The sequence below is a fragment of the Colius striatus genome, chromosome 25 (assembly GCF_028858725.1).
Source record: "Colius striatus isolate bColStr4 chromosome 25, bColStr4.1.hap1, whole genome shotgun sequence".
NCBI classification, from domain to species: Eukaryota; Metazoa; Chordata; class Aves; order Coliiformes; family Coliidae; genus Colius; species Colius striatus.
The window spans coordinates 19,898-37,864 of NC_084783.1; the positions used below are offsets into that span (position 1 = coordinate 19,898).

Below are 17,967 nucleotides of genomic sequence, written 5' to 3' on the forward strand. Positions count from 1 at the left end.
CCTCATCGGAGACTCCTTGGGAGACTCCAGTGTCAGTCCAGGTGTCTTGTTTCATAGACAAAACGTCTCAGGAGGTCTCTAAGCTGTTGAAGCCAGCATAGCAAAACCACCACCAAAGGCCAGGGAGGTCTTTCCATCTCTCAGCTTTTGTCAAAGGCCTCAGGGGAGATGGGAGGTCCTGGGAATGGCTCCTTGGAGGCGGCAGAGATGGGAGATGCTGAGCAGAGGGCCAGGAGATGCTGAGGAGAGGGGCAGGAGGGCACTGCCATGCACCCAACGCTGAGAGGAAATTGTTGGGGGAGCAGAGAATGAGCAGGATGTCACGTGTGGGCCGAGTGTGCTCGGGGCTGGGGGAGAACAAAGCACAGGGAAGGCCAGCGCTGCCGCTCCCAGCCCGCTTCCTGCTGGCACGGCACGGCACGGCCCGGCCCGGCACAGAGCACACGCTGCCGGGGCAGGGACGGCCGGGACCTGCCCCTCGGGTGAAGCTGGAAGGTGCTGGCTGCCTCAGTGTCCCTCGTCTGAGATGTGTTGGGCTGCAGCAGGATGGTCCCCAGGTGTTGGCCTCGGAGGGGAGGATGGTCTTGGAGAGCCAAGCTGTGCCAGGCTGGGCTACTGGGCTCTGGGGGTGCTCGGGAGGATGGAGCCTGTGGGGGAAGGACAGGACACAAACCTCCTTCCTCAGCACTTGACCAGCCAGGTCCCACAGCCCCAGAGAGCTGGGTCAGCACCCTGCAGCACCAGTCCCTGCTGGAGAGCAGCAGCTTGCCAGGGTGCCACACACAGCAAGGTGGGGCTGGGGGAGGATTTGGGGCTAGGGGAGGATTGGGTGGGTGTCCAGAAAGGGCTGGGAGCGAGGCAGCCCCAGGGAGCAGCTCCCCAGCCCAGGAGCCTTGTGCAGATGGTGCTTGCCCCGTGCTGAGCTCTGGCTTGGGTGTCTTTATCCCTCTGTTACTCTTAGACCCTTCCCCCTTTCCCCCCCATGCACCCTTTAGCACAAGAAGCCCTTTTTTTGGTTATTAATAGCTATTGAGAGCCAATAAAAAGTTCCATGGGGTTTGGCAAAGTGTCAGGACTTGCAGTGTGCTCATTTCCTGGAGCCTGAGCTGGAGAGGGGTGGGTTTGCTTGTTTAACCCGCAGGTGATGGGGCTGCAGCAGCAAAGGCTCTTGGTGGGGGTCCCAGGAGCCCCCAGAGGAGCAGAGGGAGGTGGTGAGAGGGGGAGTGGGGTGAGCAGGGAGGGATGGGAGCTGCCTCCAGGCTCAGCTGGCTCAGAACACAGCAAGGGCTGAGCTGGGAGCTTCTGGCTGTCCTGCTCCTGGCACACTCTGGCTGCCTCCTGTGAGGGCATCCCTGTGAGGAGAGGTGAGCTGAGCTGAGCTGCCAGTCCTGGGTGGAGGGAGAGCATGAGCTCCTTCCTGGAACCTGAGCCCCTGGGCACAGAGCTGGTCACTGGCACGTGTCATCTCAGCCCTCCAGAAGGGAGTGAGGGGCAGTCAGCTGTGTGGGGAGGGCTTGTGCAGAGCCAGTGTCAGAGTCATCCCTGGTGTGGGTGGAAGAGACTTTTAAAGGTCATCTGATCCAAACCCCTGCCACAGGGAGTGTGAACATGGGCAGGGGCTCCCTGGTTCCAGGGGCCGAGTCTGACCTGTTCATGGGGCTGTGGGAAGCAGTGGGAGCCGTGCAGGTGAGGCAGGCAGGGTGCTGAGCCAACGGGCACCCCGGCCCTCCGGGGTCTCGGCCAGGCTGCAGCCAGGAGCCCTCTTGGCCACCGTGCCTGGCTTTGAGCTCTGCAGTGGGAAGCCAGAGGGGAGGAAAAGGCAGCGCTGGGGGTGTCGGTGAGTGCTGGGTTCCTGTTTGCCTGTGTCTGTTTTAGCTGTGGTGGGGGCCTGGAGCCTGGTCATTCCCCACACACAGAGCTGCTCAGAGAGCCGCTGCTCTCCCACGCGTCCTGGCGCAGGATCCCCGGCGCGGCCGCAGCGGGGGCTGCTGCTGGGGAAGTGCTGTGACTCAGCCAGCCACAGCCTCTGCACACACAGGGACCCTCCTGCTGAGCAGCTGGATCCTCTTTTCAGTTCGTAGGAAGCCGCCTGCCTGGCGTGTGTTGCCCCGTGAGGCCGGCGCTGACGTGTGCCCTCTGCTCCGGGGGCTTCCGGGCTGTGAGCAGCAGCCTGGCCCCAGCCCGAGGGCTCCCTGGCTCCCTCCTGCCAACCCCCAGGACATGCTGCTCCATTTCCCCTCCTGCCATGGCCAGGCTTTGATTTGGAAGTAACAAGATGCTGAGGGGACTGGAGCATCCCTCTGAGGAGGAAAGGCTGCGGGACCTGGGGCTGTTGAGCCTGGAGAGGAGAAGCCTGAGGGGGGACCTCATTAATACCTACAAGTGCCTGAAGGGTGGTGTCAGGAGGAGGGGGGGACGCTTTTTGCTGTTGTCTCCAGTGACAGGACAAGGGGTGATGGACAGAAGCTGGCACACAGACAGTTCCACTGGCACAGGAGAAGCTCCTTTGGTGCTGAGGTGAGGGAGCCCTGGCCCAGGCTGCCCAGGGAGGGTGTGGAGGCTCCTGCTCAGGAGGTTTCCAACCCCACCTGGACACGTTCCTGTGCCCCTGATGGAGGGGAAGCTGCTGGAGCAGGGGCTGGGGCTGCAGCAGCTCTGCAGGGCCCTGCCAGCCCCCACCATCCTGGGCTTCCATGATACACTGATTCATTTCCACCACCATCTCTGGCACCAGCACCCTGTGACACTCCTGATGCCCCAGCAGCTCCCACCCCTCGGCTGTGGCACCGTCACCAGTTCAGTAACACAGGGAGGGTGTTGGAGGGGCTCTGCAGAGCTGGGGGCAGGAGCCTGGGAGCCTCTGTTGTCCTCTGCCTCCTGGTTTCCTCCTGCTAACCGTCTCCCTCTCCTTCCCGCAGCCGGGAGCCCGAGGAGCCGCGCTGGGAGCAGCCTCTGCACAGCATGTTCTCTCCACCAAAGATCTCCCTGTAACAGGCGACGATGACAATCCCGGCAGGACCTTGGGAAGCACTAACATTTCAGTAGCCCAGCACTCGTGGGTGGCCACTGTCCCCTCGTCTCCACAGCCCGCCCTGCCCTCGCTCACCGGGATGCTGTATTAACAGCCCAGCTTCTCGATCTCCTCCCCCCTCCACTTTCGGCAGCTCTGGGATTTGTATGGCAGCAGCGTAACCGTGGAGAGGCCGGGGTATCACAAACTTATGGATTTTGATAAGAGAGGAGGGAAAGGGGAGCTGGAGGAAGGTAAAAGGATGTCCAAGACGGGTGGTGGAAGAAGCAGCCATGGAAGCCGGAGCGCTGGAACCAACTCGGGAGTCTTAATGGTGGGTCCCAACTTCCGCGTGGGCAAGAAGATCGGATGCGGCAATTTCGGGGAGCTCCGTCTAGGTGAGAAGGGTCATCTCTGTCCCCACTGTAACCCCTCGTGCAGGGGCTGCCCTGGATGCCCCCTGCAGCAGGAGGAGCTGCCACCTGCCCGTGGCTGCGAGCGCCCAGGGGCCTGAGCACGTTGCGGGTTGCTCCCGTCGCAGTTTCCTCTCCTCAGCCCCTTCACCCTGTGCCTGATCTTTCAAAGCCCGAAGGACTGATGGTGTCTCCCGTCTCCTCCCCATCCCTGTTGCTCTTTGGGTTTGTCAGGGAGGGCGTTGCGCTCCAGTCCTGCCTGTTGGTGGCCCACACAGGCCTGAGTGGACGCCCAGGCTGCTGCTTCACGGGGTGTTGCCAGATCCCAGCCCGCTTGTGCCCTCCTGCTGCTCCGTGTGCCTATGGGGCACACGTCTGGGGAGGAGGGTCTGTGGTTTGTAACAGGTACATTCTCTGTTTGTTGGAGCTGATTGTTTCAGAGACTCTCTTAAAATGTTATGCAGGGGAGAGAGAAGGGGCTGAATGAAACCCCAACACCTTCCATGGGCACTTTCCATTGTGAACCGAGGGAACGGTTCAAGCAAACCCTCGCTGAGAGAGTGGGTAGGCTGCTCCTGTCCCAAGGCTCAGTGTGCCCCAGGAGCTGTTGCCTCTTCTGTTGGCATCAGGCAGCTGGGACGGCACTGCTGGGCCTCTGGACATCTCCAGGAATGCGCCTTGGCCACATCAGTGGAGCCTCTGCCAGGCAGAGCGTCAGCCTTGGCCCTGAGTGCAGGGGCTTGTGCCCCAGGAAGGGAGAGGAGAGCTCCAGGGAGCAGGCTGGGAGCCTGGGCAGCACAGGCCCTCGCTGCCTCCTGGTATTTGGAGCAGCGTGTTTCCCAGCGAGCTCTGGCCGTGACCGCGGCCGCCTCGGGCTGTTTGCGTGCGAGGGGAGCGGGAGGTGGGAGGCTGTCAGGCGGCCCCAGGCACCCCTGAGGAGAGGAGCCTGTGTTTACCCACCTCCCCAGGCCTCCTCTGCCCTGGGGAGTTAATGTTAGCTCTTGCCAGCGGGACAGACTGGCTGGTGCCAGGCTCAACCGTCCCCTTCCTGAGCTCCCCACGGCATCGCCGCCTAATTGCAGAGCTGTGGGAAACGCTCCCTTGCAAGTGCAGCCGAGTGGTTCCCGCGTCCAGGAGCCCAGGGGCTGGCTGTCCTGCTGCTCTGAGGAGCCTCCACACACAGGGATTGTGGAAGGAAAGGGATTTAGGGATTTTTTTGCCCCACCAGCTGCTCCTTTCACTACCCAGGTGATGCTTTGTCTGTGCTCAGAGCTCAGTCTGAGCCAGCCCCTGCCTCAGCCTCCACGTCGCTTTTTGGGGACAGCAGCAAGGGAGATGAGTCCTTCACAGATCTGAGGCTGTGAAACGCAGGTTGGGCTGCTCAGAGCAGGGGCCTGGGAGCAGCTGTGCTCAGTTTGCTCCTGGCTGGAGGGGCAGCAGCGAGCTCCTGCTCTGGGGCTCGGCAGCGGTCGATTCCCGCTGTCAGAGTTTGTCCTTGCCACCAGCAAGAGAAGCTTCTAGTCCCTTCACGTGGTTTTGCTGCCCTGTCACACCCTGCAGCGACTGCACCGTGGTGAAGCCTGAGCACAAGATCTCATCACAGCAGTGGAAACCACAGCTATGTGGCTTTTCTCCTAAAATCACATCTCTCTTCCTTAGGTGTGCCTCTGGGCTGCCTCAGGAATGCTTTCAGAAAGGAGGGATTCCTCCAGCTGCCAGTGAGGAGGGACCAAAGGGAGCAGTGGTGGCATGGGCAGGGTGCTCCCCGTGGCTGGACACTCGCTTCTCCCCTGGGAATGGGCTCCTCAGTCCTTAGGGGAGGCTGGGTGCAGAGGCCCAAGTGTAGCTCAGTGGTTTAAAGCTCCCAAGTCTTCCTTGGATTGTGTCCTTACAAGAAAAAAAAAGCCAGACCTTGCAAAAAGCTGTGAGGAGGTGACTCCTCCTCCACTCCCCACGGGAGAGGTTGGAGGAAGATGGAGTTGTCTTCCTCAAGCAGGTTACACCACCCAGTTCCAGGCTGTGGGGCAAAGGCTGCTCTGCAGGGACAGGGCTCTGCTGCCTGACACCCATCTCACCACTTTCCTCCTGGGGTTCTTTTTCCTTTCAGAAGCACTTTTGCCCCTGTGTGAGTCCCACCCCGGGGCAGTCCCTGGCCTCCAGCAGCTTTTAGATGCCGGAGCTGCTGTGGGAGCTGGAGGGGCAGTGCCCAGCTGGGGAGGGACCCTGCAGCCTTCCCTCCTCCTCCTTTCACTTTTCCTTTCCTATTGCTTTGGTTTTTTCCCATGATAGGCCTGTTCTGCTCTTGGCACCTTGTTTTGTTTCAGTGGGGAAGGGAAGAGGCTGCTGGTGGCTTGGCAGCAGCGATGGTCTGTGCCCTCTCTGCTCCCCCCTTGCTGTCAGCTCTGCCTGAGCCTCTGGGCGTTACAGAGGGATGAGCTGTGGGACTGTCACATCATCTGGGCTCGTTTCTTGGGCTGGCAGAGGGTTACCAGCATTTCTGTGGGGAGCTCTCTGTGCCAGCCAGCCACAGGGAGCCAGTGTGGTGGGGATGGGACTGATGCCACGTGCCAGGGACAGGGTGGCCCTCTGGGGATGCCCCTTCCCCTCTCCCTCCCCACGGCTGGCTGCTGTGTCCCTCTGGCAGGGTGGCAGATAACCCTCCCATGAGGGGTGGGGGTTTTCCTCTAACCTCAGGGAAAATCCAGCTGTGAGTTTTCTGGTTGCCTGGTTCTGCCCTGAAGGCAGCAGCTGATGGTGTTTTAGCGGCCAGAGCCCACCTTGGCCAGGGAGCAGATGGAGACCTGTTGGGCAGGCGGGGCTGAGCCTGCCTGGCTGGGCTCTACTCACCCCCAGCCTGGCTGTTTTGCTTTCCCTTGTGACTGCACAACACAGAGGTCCTGGTGTAGGGAAGATAAGCTGCCTGCACCCACTTCTGCCTTCCAGCTTCTCTCCCTGTGAAGTCCCTGGGACGTGGCTGCTGGTGGTGGGGTCAGGGAGCTGTGCTGCAGTCCATTCAGGTTTTGGTTCTTTCCTGCCCTGATCGTGTTCCCAATGAACTGAGGGTTTCCTGGAGCTCTCCTGCATGGCTCTGGGGGGTGTCCCACCTCCTCCCCAGGAAATGTCCATCTGTGATGGTCCAAAACCCCCAGGTGATGCAGCCAGACGTTCCTCCCTGCCGAATCACGCGCTTCCTCATCCCTGCAGAGGGCTTTGGTGCGGCAGAGCGGCCTGTCAGAGGTCCCTGGGATGGGCAAGGCTCAGCAAGCAGCAGGACTGAGCCCCTCCTTGGCCACAGAGCCTGTCCCAGGGAGGAGCTGCTCTGTTAATATCTCCCATTCATCCCTCTTCCCGTAATCCTGCCCCGGGCCGGGCGCTCAGCAGCTGCCTCTGATGTCACCCGCCAGGATTTATTGCTGCTTCAGGTGGAGCGCAGCAGCCGCAGCAGATGAAATCTTATGCCAGGAGGAGCTTGTTCCCTGAGCAAATTGCTTGGAGAGAATCCGAGGGGACAGATGCAGCTCTGCCAGACAGACACAGGGCAGCCTGGGGGCCGCTGTCCCTGCCCTGGGGAGGGAACCTGCTGCCCCTGACTCCCGGCTCCCCGCGGGCCTGGGCGGCTCTGGCACAGGGAGCACTTGGTACTTCTGCACACCTCTTAGTCTTGGCTCTTATGGACCTGAGGCAGAGGTTGTGCTGAGGCTTCCCAGGTGTAACACCTTGCTGTTGCCCTCCTGGCTCTCTGGGGCGTGCAGGGAGATGTCAGACACCATCAGTTCAACCTTTCCTTAGTCACGGAGAGGGGAAGCTCCCCCGAAGGTGCCGAGCTCTCTAGGAAGTCGTTGGCAGGGGTTGGGGTGGCATGGCTGCCCTTGCAGCTCTCCTGGGCATGAGGTGTGTGCAGACACACACATACCATCCCCAGGAGTGGCCCCAGCCCTGGGACAGGGATTGCCACCTACCTTGTGTCTTTGTGCCAGCTGTAATGCCTCGAGCTGCCCCGTGTTCCCAGGTCTCCTTCCTCCCGCACAGCAGCATCCCCTGACTCTGGCCAGCCCTCCCTGAGCCAGGATGTGACTGGGATGAAGGACAAGCTCCCCCCTTGCTCCTGCCTTGGCTGGGTATCCAGGCAGGTTTGGACAGGGACTCTGCCCCCTCCCAGCCCAGAGAAACCTGGTGGGGGGTGATGAACAGGCCTGTTGCAACTCCCCATCTGGGATCCTGCCTCCAGCTTCCTGCTGAACCTGTTCTGCAGCCTGGGGGCCCTGGGACTGCGACAGGCACAAGTGGGGTTAACCAGATCCTTCTCAGTTGCCTCTTGCATGTCTCTCCCTGCAGGAAAGAACCTCTACACAAATGAATACGTAGCTATCAAATTGGTGAGTCCCTCCATGGCTGGGGAGGGTGGTGTTGGGTATCTGGGAAGGAGACTGGTCCCCTCCTGGGGATTGTGAGTGATGGGCAAGGGGTGATGTGTGGGGGGTGAGTGGCTCCACGGCCAGGGATCGAGGGCAGGCAGAGTGGTGTGTGTCACTGCGTGTGGGGTGATGGGCTGGGAGAGCAGAGCTGGGTCTTGGCTTCTCCAGGACCTCGGTGCCAGAGGTCAGAGTGGTCACCATTGACACCTGCTCCCATGACTGGCTCCCCCGGCACCCATCTCTCCTAGGGGATGGATTTGGCCCCTGTAGGGGCTGGTTTTCTCTCCTCAGCCCCTAAGGCTTCATCTGCATTTTGTACCAGTTTTTCTCACCCAGTGTGTGAAGGTGTCTGAGCCCCAACCTCCCTGACATCCTGCTCCCTACAGCAGCCCTAACTGTTGTTCTCTCCTGCAAGGAACCCATCAAATCCCGGGCCCCGCAGCTGCACCTGGAGTACCGCTTCTACAAACAGCTGGGCAACGCAGGTATGTGCCAGGCTGGGCTGCTGCAGGGGCTGGCACTGCCAGGGCACTGCCTGCACCGCTGCCTGTGACTCCATTCCCTGCCAGAGCAACCCCTGCCCATCTGCTCGCCTGGGAGAGGCTGATTTTACACAGAGCCACATCTAATCTTTGATCCCTTTTCATTTAGTGCTTTCCCCCCACCTCCCCCGCAGCACAGTCAGGGATGCAGATGGAGCTGCCTCCTTCCCCCTCCTGCCAGGAGCACACAGAGCCTGGCTGGCTGCAGGGGGAGGGACAGCCCCTGCCTGCAGCCCCTGTCCCAGCTCCAGCAGTGGCACAGGCTGGGACTGTGTGTGTGTGACAGTGTGTGTGTGGCAGCACAGCCTTGTGCTGGCTGTTGTGGCTCAAGCCCAGCAGAGGCAGCCCCAGGCAGCTCCTCACTCACTGCCCTCCCCACAGCTCCTGTGGAAGAATCAAAACCTGTGGGTTAGGAGAAGAACAAGTGTAATGACTGAACTGAAATATAGCAACAGTAAGAAGAATAAAGTGTAATGGTAGGAATTAAGAGAAGCAAAAGCCAAGTGCTGCCCAGTGCAATCCCTCCCCACCCCAGCCAACTCCCCCAGTTTCCATACTGGGCATGACTCCTGTGGCATGGGATAGCCCTTGGGCTGGTTGGGATCAGCTCTCCTGGCCACGTTCCCTCCCATCTCCTTGTGCACACCCCCAGCCCACTCACTGCAGGACAGGGTGAGAAGCAGAACGGCCCTGATGCTGTGCAGCCCTGCTCAGCAATGCCCAGACACCCCTGTGCTGTCAGCAAACCCCAAACACAGCCCCAAAGCAGCTACTGGGGAGAAAATGAGCTCTGCCCCAGCTGAAACCAGGACCCCAGTGAGCCCTGGCAGCCCCTGCTCTGTCTCTTGCAGAAGGAATTCCTCAGGTTTACTACTTTGGCCCCTGTGGGAAGTACAATGCCATGGTGTTGGAGCTGCTGGGCCCCAGCCTGGAAGATCTCTTTGATCTGTGCGATCGCACCTTCACGCTCAAGACCGTCCTGATGATCGCCATCCAGCTGGTGAGCACAGCCCCATGGCCCTGCCCTGGGGAGGGGGAGCAGGGCAGCGTGTGAGCACGGTGTCCAAGCAGCGTGGGGTGCCTGGGAGCAGAGATGTGTGAGCACAGAGCTGAGGGAGCATGGGGGCCCTGGGGGAGCAGGGCAGTGTGTGAGCATGGTGTCCAAGCAGCATGGGGTGCCTGGGAGCAGAGATGTGTGAGCACAGAGCTGAGGGAGCATGGGGGCCCTGGGGGAGCAGGGCAGCGTGTGAGCACGGTGTCCAAGCAGCGTGGGGTGCCTGGGAGCAGAGATGTGTGAGCACAGAGCTGAGGGAGCATGGGGGCCCTGGGGGAGCAGGGCAGCGTGTGAGCACGGTGTCCAAGCAGCGTGGGGTGCCTGGGAGCAGAGATGTGTGAGCACAGAGCTGAGGGAGCAGGGCAGCGTGTGAGCACGGTGTCCAAGCAGCGTGGGGTGTCTGGGAGCAGAGATGTGTGAGCACAGAGCTGAGGGAGTGTGGGGGCCATGGGGGAGCAGGGCAGCGTGTGAGCATGGTGTCCAAGCAGCGTGGGGTGTCTGGGGAGCAGAGATGTGTGAGCACAGAGCTGAGGGAGCATGGGGGCTCTGGGGGAGCAGGGCAGCGTGTGAGCACGGTGTCCAAGCAGCATGGGGTGCCTGGGGAGCAGAGACGTGTGAGCACAGAGCTGGGGGAGCGTGGGGGCTCTGGGGGAGCAGGGCAGCGTGTGAGCACGGTGTCCAAGCAGCATGGGGTGCCTGGGGAGCAGAGGTGCATGAGCACAGAGCTGAGGGAGCATGGGGGCCCTGGGGGAGCAGGGCAGCGTGTGAGCACGGTGTCCAAGCAGCGTGGAGTGCCTGGGAACAGAGATGTGTGAGCACAGAGCTGAGGGAGCAGGGCAGCGTGTGAGCACAGTGTCCAAGCAGCGTGGGGTGTCTGGGAGCAGAGATGTGTGAGCACAGAGCTGGGGGAGCAGGGCAGTGTGTGAGCACGGTGTCCAAGCAGCGTGGGGTGCCTGGGAGCAGGGTGATGGGTGGGCACGATGAGCAGGGAGCGTGGAGGCCCTGTGGGGCAGGGCAGGGGACGGGGGGATGAGCCAGCCCAGACCATCTCCCTCCATCTCACCCTCTCCCTGGTGCATTTGGGCTGTGGCCCAGCCCCACGCAGCCCCTCTGAGCACGAGGCCGTGGCTGAGCTGTGGCTGGGCCGGGGTTGTCTCCCAGGGCTGCGGCCCCCGTGGTGCCCATCCTTCCTGCCCAGAGCGCCGGGGTCCGGGCGAGGCTGGGGAGGAGCTGGCCGTGGGTGCGCAGGGACGGGGCGGCTGTGTGCCGGGGCCTGACGGCTCGTGCTGCCCCAGATCACGCGGATGGAGTACGTGCACACCAAGAGCCTCATCTACAGAGACGTCAAGCCAGAGAACTTCCTGGTGGGGCGGCCGGGCAGCAAGCGGCAGCACACCATCCACATCATCGACTTCGGCCTGGCCAAAGAGTACATCGACCCCGAGACCAAAAAACACATCCCCTACCGAGAGCACAAGAGCCTGACAGGGACAGCACGCTACATGAGCATCAACACCCACCTCGGGAAAGGTGTGTGGAGGGCCTGGGCCAAAGTGTCTCTCCTGGCCTGCAGCCCTGTGGGGCTCTGGGGCTGTGCCACAGGGGTGGTGGCTGTAGCCACAACGTGCCCGTGGCCTCTTGATTCTCCCCGCAGAACAAAGCCGCAGGGACGACCTGGAAGCGTTAGGGCACATGTTTATGTACTTCCTCCGTGGGAGCCTCCCTTGGCAAGGCCTCAAGGTAACTGCCAGCTCCCTCTGCCCTGGCCACGGCTGCCAGTGGGTCTGGCACGGGCAGCACCGGGGAGGGGGACGGGATTTGGCTGCTGGGGTGAGCGGCTGTGGGTGTCTCTGGCTCTGAGGGTGTCCCTGGCTCTGTGGGTGTCCCTGGCTCTGTGGGTGTCCCTGGCTTTGAGGGTGCCCCAGCTGCCCTCACAGTGTGACCACACTCCTTGGTGCTGCCCCTGAGGGAGGGGAGCCCCTGGCGGAGGGGAGCCCCTGGCAACGCCTGAGCCACGGTGCTGTGCCAGCAGCCAGCGCCTGCCCGTCCCCGGGGCCGTGCCCCAGCACCCACCCGCTCCCTGTCCCCGCCAGGCCGACACGCTGAAGGAGAGGTACCAGAAGATCGGGGACACCAAACGAGCCACCCCAGTGGAGGTGCTCTGTGAGAACTTCCCAGGTGAGGGCCCGGCCCCGGCGCCGTGCCGGCGCAGCCCCGTGCCCCTGCCCCGCTGAGCGCGCTCTGTCCCCGCAGAGGAGATGGCCACGTACCTGCGCTACGTGCGGCGCCTCGACTTCTTCGAGAAGCCCGACTACGACTACCTGAGGAAGCTCTTCACAGACTTGTTCGAGAGGAACGGTTACGTGTTCGACTACGAATACGACTGGGCAGGGAAACCGCTGGTGAGCGTGGGCAGAGGGGCAGAGGCTGCTCTGGGCACAGGGCTGGGCCAGCAGAGGCTGCTCAGTGCCTGGGAGGGGATGGGCAGAGGCTGCTGAGTGCCCAGAGGCTGCTGAGTGCCCAGGGGAGAATGGGCAGAGGCTGCTGAGTGCCTGGGAGAGGATGGGCAGAGGCTGCTGAGTGCCCAGAGGCTGCTGAGTGCCCAGGGGTGCTGAGTGACTCTGGTCAGGCCCCGATTTGGGGCCGTTTGGGCAAAGGTTGGGTTCGGGGGTGGGCACAGGCTGGCAGGAGGGCAGCTGAGCTGACGTTGTCCTTGTGTCCCCAGCCCACCCCCATCGGCACGATGCACAGCGAGGTGCAGGTGCAGCCCCCGAACAGAGACAAAGCACAGCCCCACACCAAACACCAGGTGAGTGCCCACCCAGGCTCCTGCCCCGCCGCACGCAGGGCCTGGGGCATCCGTTTGCCCCCAGTGCTGCCCCTGGGAGGGCTTCCCCGCCGCAGGCCTGGGGCTGTGGCTGGCAGGAGTGCCTGGGGTGCAGGTGGCCTGGCATGGGGAGGCTGCAGCGTTGGGGGGAGGCTGCAGGGTTTGGGGGCTGTGGGCAGGGCACAGGCTGAGCTTCCTTGTGCCCAGGATGACGGCCCCGTGTTGGGGGGGAACGTGCTGCCCTGCTCACGGGGGCATGAGACAGGGGAGGGGGCTGCCTGGGCCTGGGGGGCTCATGGGGCAGCTCAGCAGCGTCTGGCCCTGCACTGGCAGTGCCCTGGGGACGGGCAGCACGAGCAGCCGGGGCCTGAGACCCTCCCGCTGTCACTGTGGGAAGCAGCAGGGACCATCCTGGGGTCGCTGTGGAAGGGGCCTGGAGACCCCCCTGGGTTGCTGTGGGAAGGGCTGGGCTGCCAGGCCCGTCTGTGCCACGGCCCGTTGGTGCCGTGACCCGTCCCAGCCCGGTGCAGGAGCCACAGCGCTGGCACTGCTGCCGTCAAGAGCAAACCTCAGCCCTGGCACCTCTGTACGGACCCTCCTCCTCCTCCTCCAGCCTCCTTGGGGGAGGCAGAGCCCTGCCAAGGGGCTGGAGCTGACTGGGCAGCCCCTGCCCTCCCTCACCCGCCTCCAGGCCTGGCAGTGCCCAAGGAGCTGGGCCAGCCCTGGCACAGCCCTGGCTGCCCGGGGAGAGGCCGATGCCCCCAGAGCTCCTCTGGCCCCTTCCTGGGCAGCAGCTCCCGCTGAGCTCTGCCCTCTGCCTGCAGCATCAGAGCTGGGCTGTCTGCAGCTTCCCTCCCGGGGAGAGCCGAGAGTGGGCACAGGGACGTGAGCCCCAGCAGCCGCGGGGCTGTGCCACGCTCCCCACCGCAAGGGGCTGGCAGCTGGCAGCCTGTGCCCCCGGGAGCAGCACAGCACCCACGGACAGCCCGAGGAGCAGCCCGAGGAGCAGCCTGAGGAACAGCCCGAGGGCTGGCAGAGACGGTCCCCGGCGTGGGACCGGCCGTGCCCAGGGCGGCTGCCTGGCGCCGGGGTGCAGGGGGCTGCTGAGCGCCGCGGGGCCAGGGCGGTGCCCGCTGCCATCACACCCTCGGGCTGCTCCGCTCGCGGTTTTGCTTTTGCATGTCTTATTTTCTCGACTCCTTTTGCCACTCTCCTGCCCCCGCCCCGTCCCTTCTCCTCCCCACTCCTCCTCCTCTTTTGTTTCTGTTGTTTCTTCCCGTTCTGTTCCTCCTGTCGCGAGCAGCCGCCCGAGGGGACGGAGGTGTGGGATCCTCAGGCCGGTGGGCAGCCGGCCCAGGAGCCTGTGGGCGCTCACCTGGCAGCCGCCAGGCTCGGGGGGTCCGTCCAGGTACATGAAACCACGCGCCGAGGGCAGGGCGGGCGCGGGAGGGAGCGGAGCCAGCCTGTGCCAGGCGACCCGCGGCGCCCCGGGCACCGGCCCCGCTCCCCCGGCCGCCCGCGCTGCCCCGGCCGCGGCTCACACACGGCTCACGGCGCTGGGGCTGCGGCCCCGGGGTCCCTCGGCGCTGAGGCAGAGGGTGGGTGGGCACCGGGCGCCGGCATCGGGCTGTGCCCGCGGTGCCACGCGCCCCGGCGGCGCCGATCCCACCGGCCAGCTGGGCTCGTCCTGCCTCCCTCAGCCTCATCCCCACGCCTGAGCCTGTCCTGTGCCACCCTCCTGGGCCTGCCCTGTGCCACCCCCAGCCCTGCCCTGTGCCACCCTCCCGGGCTGTGTCCGGGGGGCTCTGGGGCAGCAGGGGGGGTCTGTGGGCTGCGGCTGCGCTGCCTCCTGCGTCCTGCTCGGCCGCGGCTGCTGGGGCTGGCGTGGGGACAGTCTGGGCACAGACTCTGCCCTGCTCCTGCTGTGCCCCTTTCCCTGGCTGCCGTGCCGGCTGCTGCCCGCTCTGGCTCTGCCTGTGCCCGGCCCTGGGGGGTTGCTGATGCACAGGGGGCTGGAGGCTGGGGGCTGGTTCTGGGGCTGCAGCTTTGCCGTCGCTCTCGTGGCCGGGCGTCGTGGCTGCGGGACGGCGGCTCCTCACGAGCAGCTTTGGCACTCCTGGGGCTGCACAGCCCTGGGAGCTGCTGGCTTTGGGCAGCAAGCACGGAGCTGGGGCCCTGGGCTCAGGCCAGTGCCATTGCCTGTGCCAGCCCCAGCCTGGCGTGGGGGCACCTCGAGGGGCAGGAGCCCGCAGGGTGGGATGTGCCAGGGCTCGGTGTGTGGAGCAAGAGCTGTGTCCAGTGGCCATGGCAGGGGCTCCTTGGTGTCACCAGCTGCTTGGGGCTGTGTCTCCCAGGCACCTGCAGCCCCTCTCCTGGCAGGTACTTCCCAGGAGCCAGATCCTCCCAGCAACACTGAGGGTCTGACCCCTCCTGTGCCATGGGGTGGTTTGGGAGCACTTGGCACCAAGGCTGGGCACGGGTGAGGGTCCCATCCTGCCACCTGCCCTCACCCAGGGACTGTGCCATGTCCTGGGCTGCACCTCTCCTCACTCAGGGGCTGGGGTGTTATGTGAGGGTGCCCAGGGTGCTGTGTGAGGGTGCTCAGGGTGCTGTGTGAGGGTGCCCAGGGTGCTGTGTGAGGGTGCCTGGGGTGCTGAGGCTCCTCTCCCTGCAGGTGATGAGCTCCACCAACGGTGAACTGAACACAGATGACCCCACGGCCGGACACTCGAACGCCCCCATCACAGCCCCCACCGAGGTGGAGGTGACAGACGATACAAAGTAAGGACGTGGCTCCGCTGCCTCTGGGCCGGGGCGGCCGCGGGTTCGGCAGCTCTGGGCACGGGGCGAGGGCCAGGAGCTGCCTCGGAGGGTCCCAGGGCTGCAGCCTCAGCCCCGAGCTGGGGGCACACACACAGCGGGGGCCGGCACCAAGATGCTGAGGGGATGGAACGTGTGTGAGGAGGAAAGGCTGAGAGACCTGGGGCTGTTCAGCCTGCAGAGAAGCCTGAGCTCAGGGGCACCTCAGCAGTGCTGCTCAGTCCCTAAAGGGTGGGTGTCAGGAGGCTGGGGCCAGTGTTTGGTGTGTGTTGGCCAGTGGCAGGACAAGGGGTGATGGGCACAGGCTGGCACACAGGCAGTGCCCCTGGCACAGGAGAAAGTCCTTTGGTGCTGAGGTGAGGGAGCCCTGGCCCAGGCTGCCCAGGGAGGGTGTGGAGGCTCCTCAGGAGGTTTCCAACCCCAGCTGGACACGTTCCTGTGCCCCCTGAGCCAGGGGAAGCTGCTGGAGCAGGGGCTGGAGCAGCTCTGCAGGGCCCTGCCAGCACTCACCGAGATGCCGACGGGCTTCCAACCCCCCTCCCCCCGTTTCCTCTGAGCCCCCCCAGGCTCTGAGCTCTTCCCTCCCCTCAGGTGCTGCTGTTTCTTCAAGAGAAGGAAGAGGAAAACCACCAAGCGTCGCAAGTGAGCTGCGGCTGTGTCCCGTCCCGTCCCCGCGCCAGGCGCGACCCCGCGGAGCAGCGGCCCCGGCCCGGGGGGCTGTGCCGGGCGCCCCCCAGCGCCCGCGGCAGCGCGACCCCCCAAACTGCTTCTGCTCCGCGTCGGGGCCGCTCGCTCGAACCGACCGCGCTGAGGTTCCTGCGTCCGGCACCAAGAGAAACCACAAACAAAAAGAACCAGAATCCCCCTCCCGGGGCGGCCGCGAGCGGGGCCGGGGCGGCCAGGCTGGGGGCTGAGCTGGGAGCTGAGCTGGGAGCTGAGCTGGGAGCTGGGCTGGGCTGGGCTGGGCTGGGCTGAGGCCCCACCCCAGGGATTCCGTTTCATTGGTTTTTCTTCTTCTTTATTTTTTCTTCTTTTTTTTTTTTCCTTTATTTTTTCTGTTGCTTCTTTGTCTCTTTAAGTTAATTTAAAAGTGAGTCTCGGTGCAGTCGCTGTGGTCGCTCTTTGCTGAGTCCCTGCCCCTCCCTCACCTCCATCCTGCTCCTCCCCAGCTCCCCCGGCCCGGCCGGGTCCCCCCTCGTTTGGTGGCCGAGGTTGGGGTGTGGGGAGGAGACGCCTCAGCAGAGTGTTCCTGCCGCAGCGACGGGCGCTTGTTTTCAGCCTCTCTGGTCCCGTGTGGTGCCCGGGGGCTGCCGCGGGCACGGGGTGGCACAGGGTGGGCTGTGGCCGTGGCACGGGCAGTGCTGGCAGCCGGGGAGCAGCGGGCATGGGGCTGGAGCTGTGTGGCCACTGTGGCCGGGGCTCAGGCATGGAGGGAGCGCTGGAGATTGTGCAGCTGACACAGGGACGGACACAAGGACACACGGATACTCCCTGCTCCTCACTGCAGTGTCCCCACACACCTGACCCCCTGCACTCCTGTGTGTGTTGACTGTGACCCGTTTTGGGGTGGGACACACACCCCTGAGGGGGCTGAAGGCCCCGAGTCACAGGAGGGGGCTGGTTATTGACCCCAGCTTTGGCTTCTCCAGGGGTGCAGCTGGGGAGGGAGGGGGGGAACGTGCGACCTTTGACCCCTTTTCCCCCAACTGACCAAAATTGTTTGGAAATCGCCTTAAACTGTCCCTGTGAGCGGCCCCGAGAGCAGCGGCTCAGCCCAGCCCGGGCAGAGGCTGAGGAGGAGCTGGGGAGGGGAGGGAAGGGCCGTGAGGACGTGCCCACCCCCGTCCCCCCGAGGAGCCGCTGCTCGTCCCGATCGGCTGTTCCAGCGCGACTTCAGTTAACTGCTTTGAAACAAAACTGTACAGCAAATGGCGTTCCCAGGGCTGCTGCTCCCTGGAGCCACAGCAGCGAGGGGCTGGAGCTTTTTAATAAAAACCAGGACAAAAATAAAACACAAATGTCTGAAAGGCCAAAGGCTGCTCTGCACGGGGCTGGGGACGGGGTCACCCAGCGGCTCCTCGCTCAGCCTCCTGCTCCTGGAGCCGCGGCCCCTCCATCCCTTGGGCTGTGAGGCTGCAGCATGGGAGGGGGCAGCGGCTCCCAGGCAGCTCCCGGCCCAGCCTTTGCACCCCCAGGACAGGGGATGGTGCTGGGGCAGCTGCCAGGCCGGAGCCTTTGGCCTCGTGGGCCATGTGCTGGAGCCAGGCAGGATCTGAGCTGGGGATGTTGTGTCTCCTCCAGCCCAGGGCCCACACGTTCTGGTACAAGAATTAAACAGTAAAAATGTCAATGCAGGCCTGGAGTGAAGAGAAACTGAGGCAAGGTGCTTGTCCAGGGGGCTCAGAGGTGGGTGGTGGAGGCCTTGGAGGCGGGGGAAGCCAAATAGGTACTAAGGAGCTGAGGGAAGACAGAAGGGAGGGAAGATCAGGGGAGGAGACAGTAAATAACTTGGGAGAAAGATCAGCAACTGCCATGGTCTTGGTGAGAAACGACTCCTTTAACGGCCAACCATGTGGAAACTACCTCAGGGTCAAACACGGGACTCCAGAAGGACCAGCAGAGACCACGAGAGACCCCAAGAGACTCAACTCATGGAGCATGTGCGAGGGGGTGGGGGGTATGTAAATTCAACCCAGCCCCTCTGGCATCTGAGGGTGAGCAGGAGCAGCAGGGGCTTCATTTTCTGCCAAACTGCCTTCGCTGCCGAGGGCTGGGGTTTGACTGCAGGGGCAGCAGAGCAGACCCAGGGGAAGGCTTGACAGAAATCCCCCTTGGGATGCCTTTAAGTGGGACCCTCAGGTGGAGGAGCCAGCCAGGAGAGTCTAA

General features: G+C 63.8%; 1 protein-coding gene across 2 annotated transcripts in view; it reads left to right on the forward strand.

The window, feature by feature from the left end:
• CSNK1G2 (casein kinase 1 gamma 2) overlaps window positions 1-17,108 on the forward strand; it is a 36,999-nt gene extending 19,891 nt beyond the window's left edge. For both annotated transcript variants that reach the window (XM_062014934.1, XM_062014933.1), the window contains exons 2-12: window positions 2,919-3,408; window positions 7,759-7,799; window positions 8,254-8,323; window positions 9,232-9,380; window positions 10,730-10,964; window positions 11,089-11,174; window positions 11,528-11,612; window positions 11,688-11,836; window positions 12,160-12,243; window positions 14,936-15,042; window positions 15,673-17,108. In XM_062014934.1, the coding sequence (XP_061870918.1) occupies window positions 3,222-3,408; window positions 7,759-7,799; window positions 8,254-8,323; window positions 9,232-9,380; window positions 10,730-10,964; window positions 11,089-11,174; window positions 11,528-11,612; window positions 11,688-11,836; window positions 12,160-12,243; window positions 14,936-15,042; window positions 15,673-15,727 (1,248 nt within the window). In that variant the 5' untranslated portion in view covers window positions 2,919-3,221 and the 3' untranslated portion in view covers window positions 15,728-17,108. The remainder of the gene's footprint in view (window positions 1-2,918; window positions 3,409-7,758; window positions 7,800-8,253; window positions 8,324-9,231; window positions 9,381-10,729; window positions 10,965-11,088; window positions 11,175-11,527; window positions 11,613-11,687; window positions 11,837-12,159; window positions 12,244-14,935; window positions 15,043-15,672) is intronic.
• The last annotated feature ends 859 nt before the right edge of the window (window positions 17,109-17,967 follow it).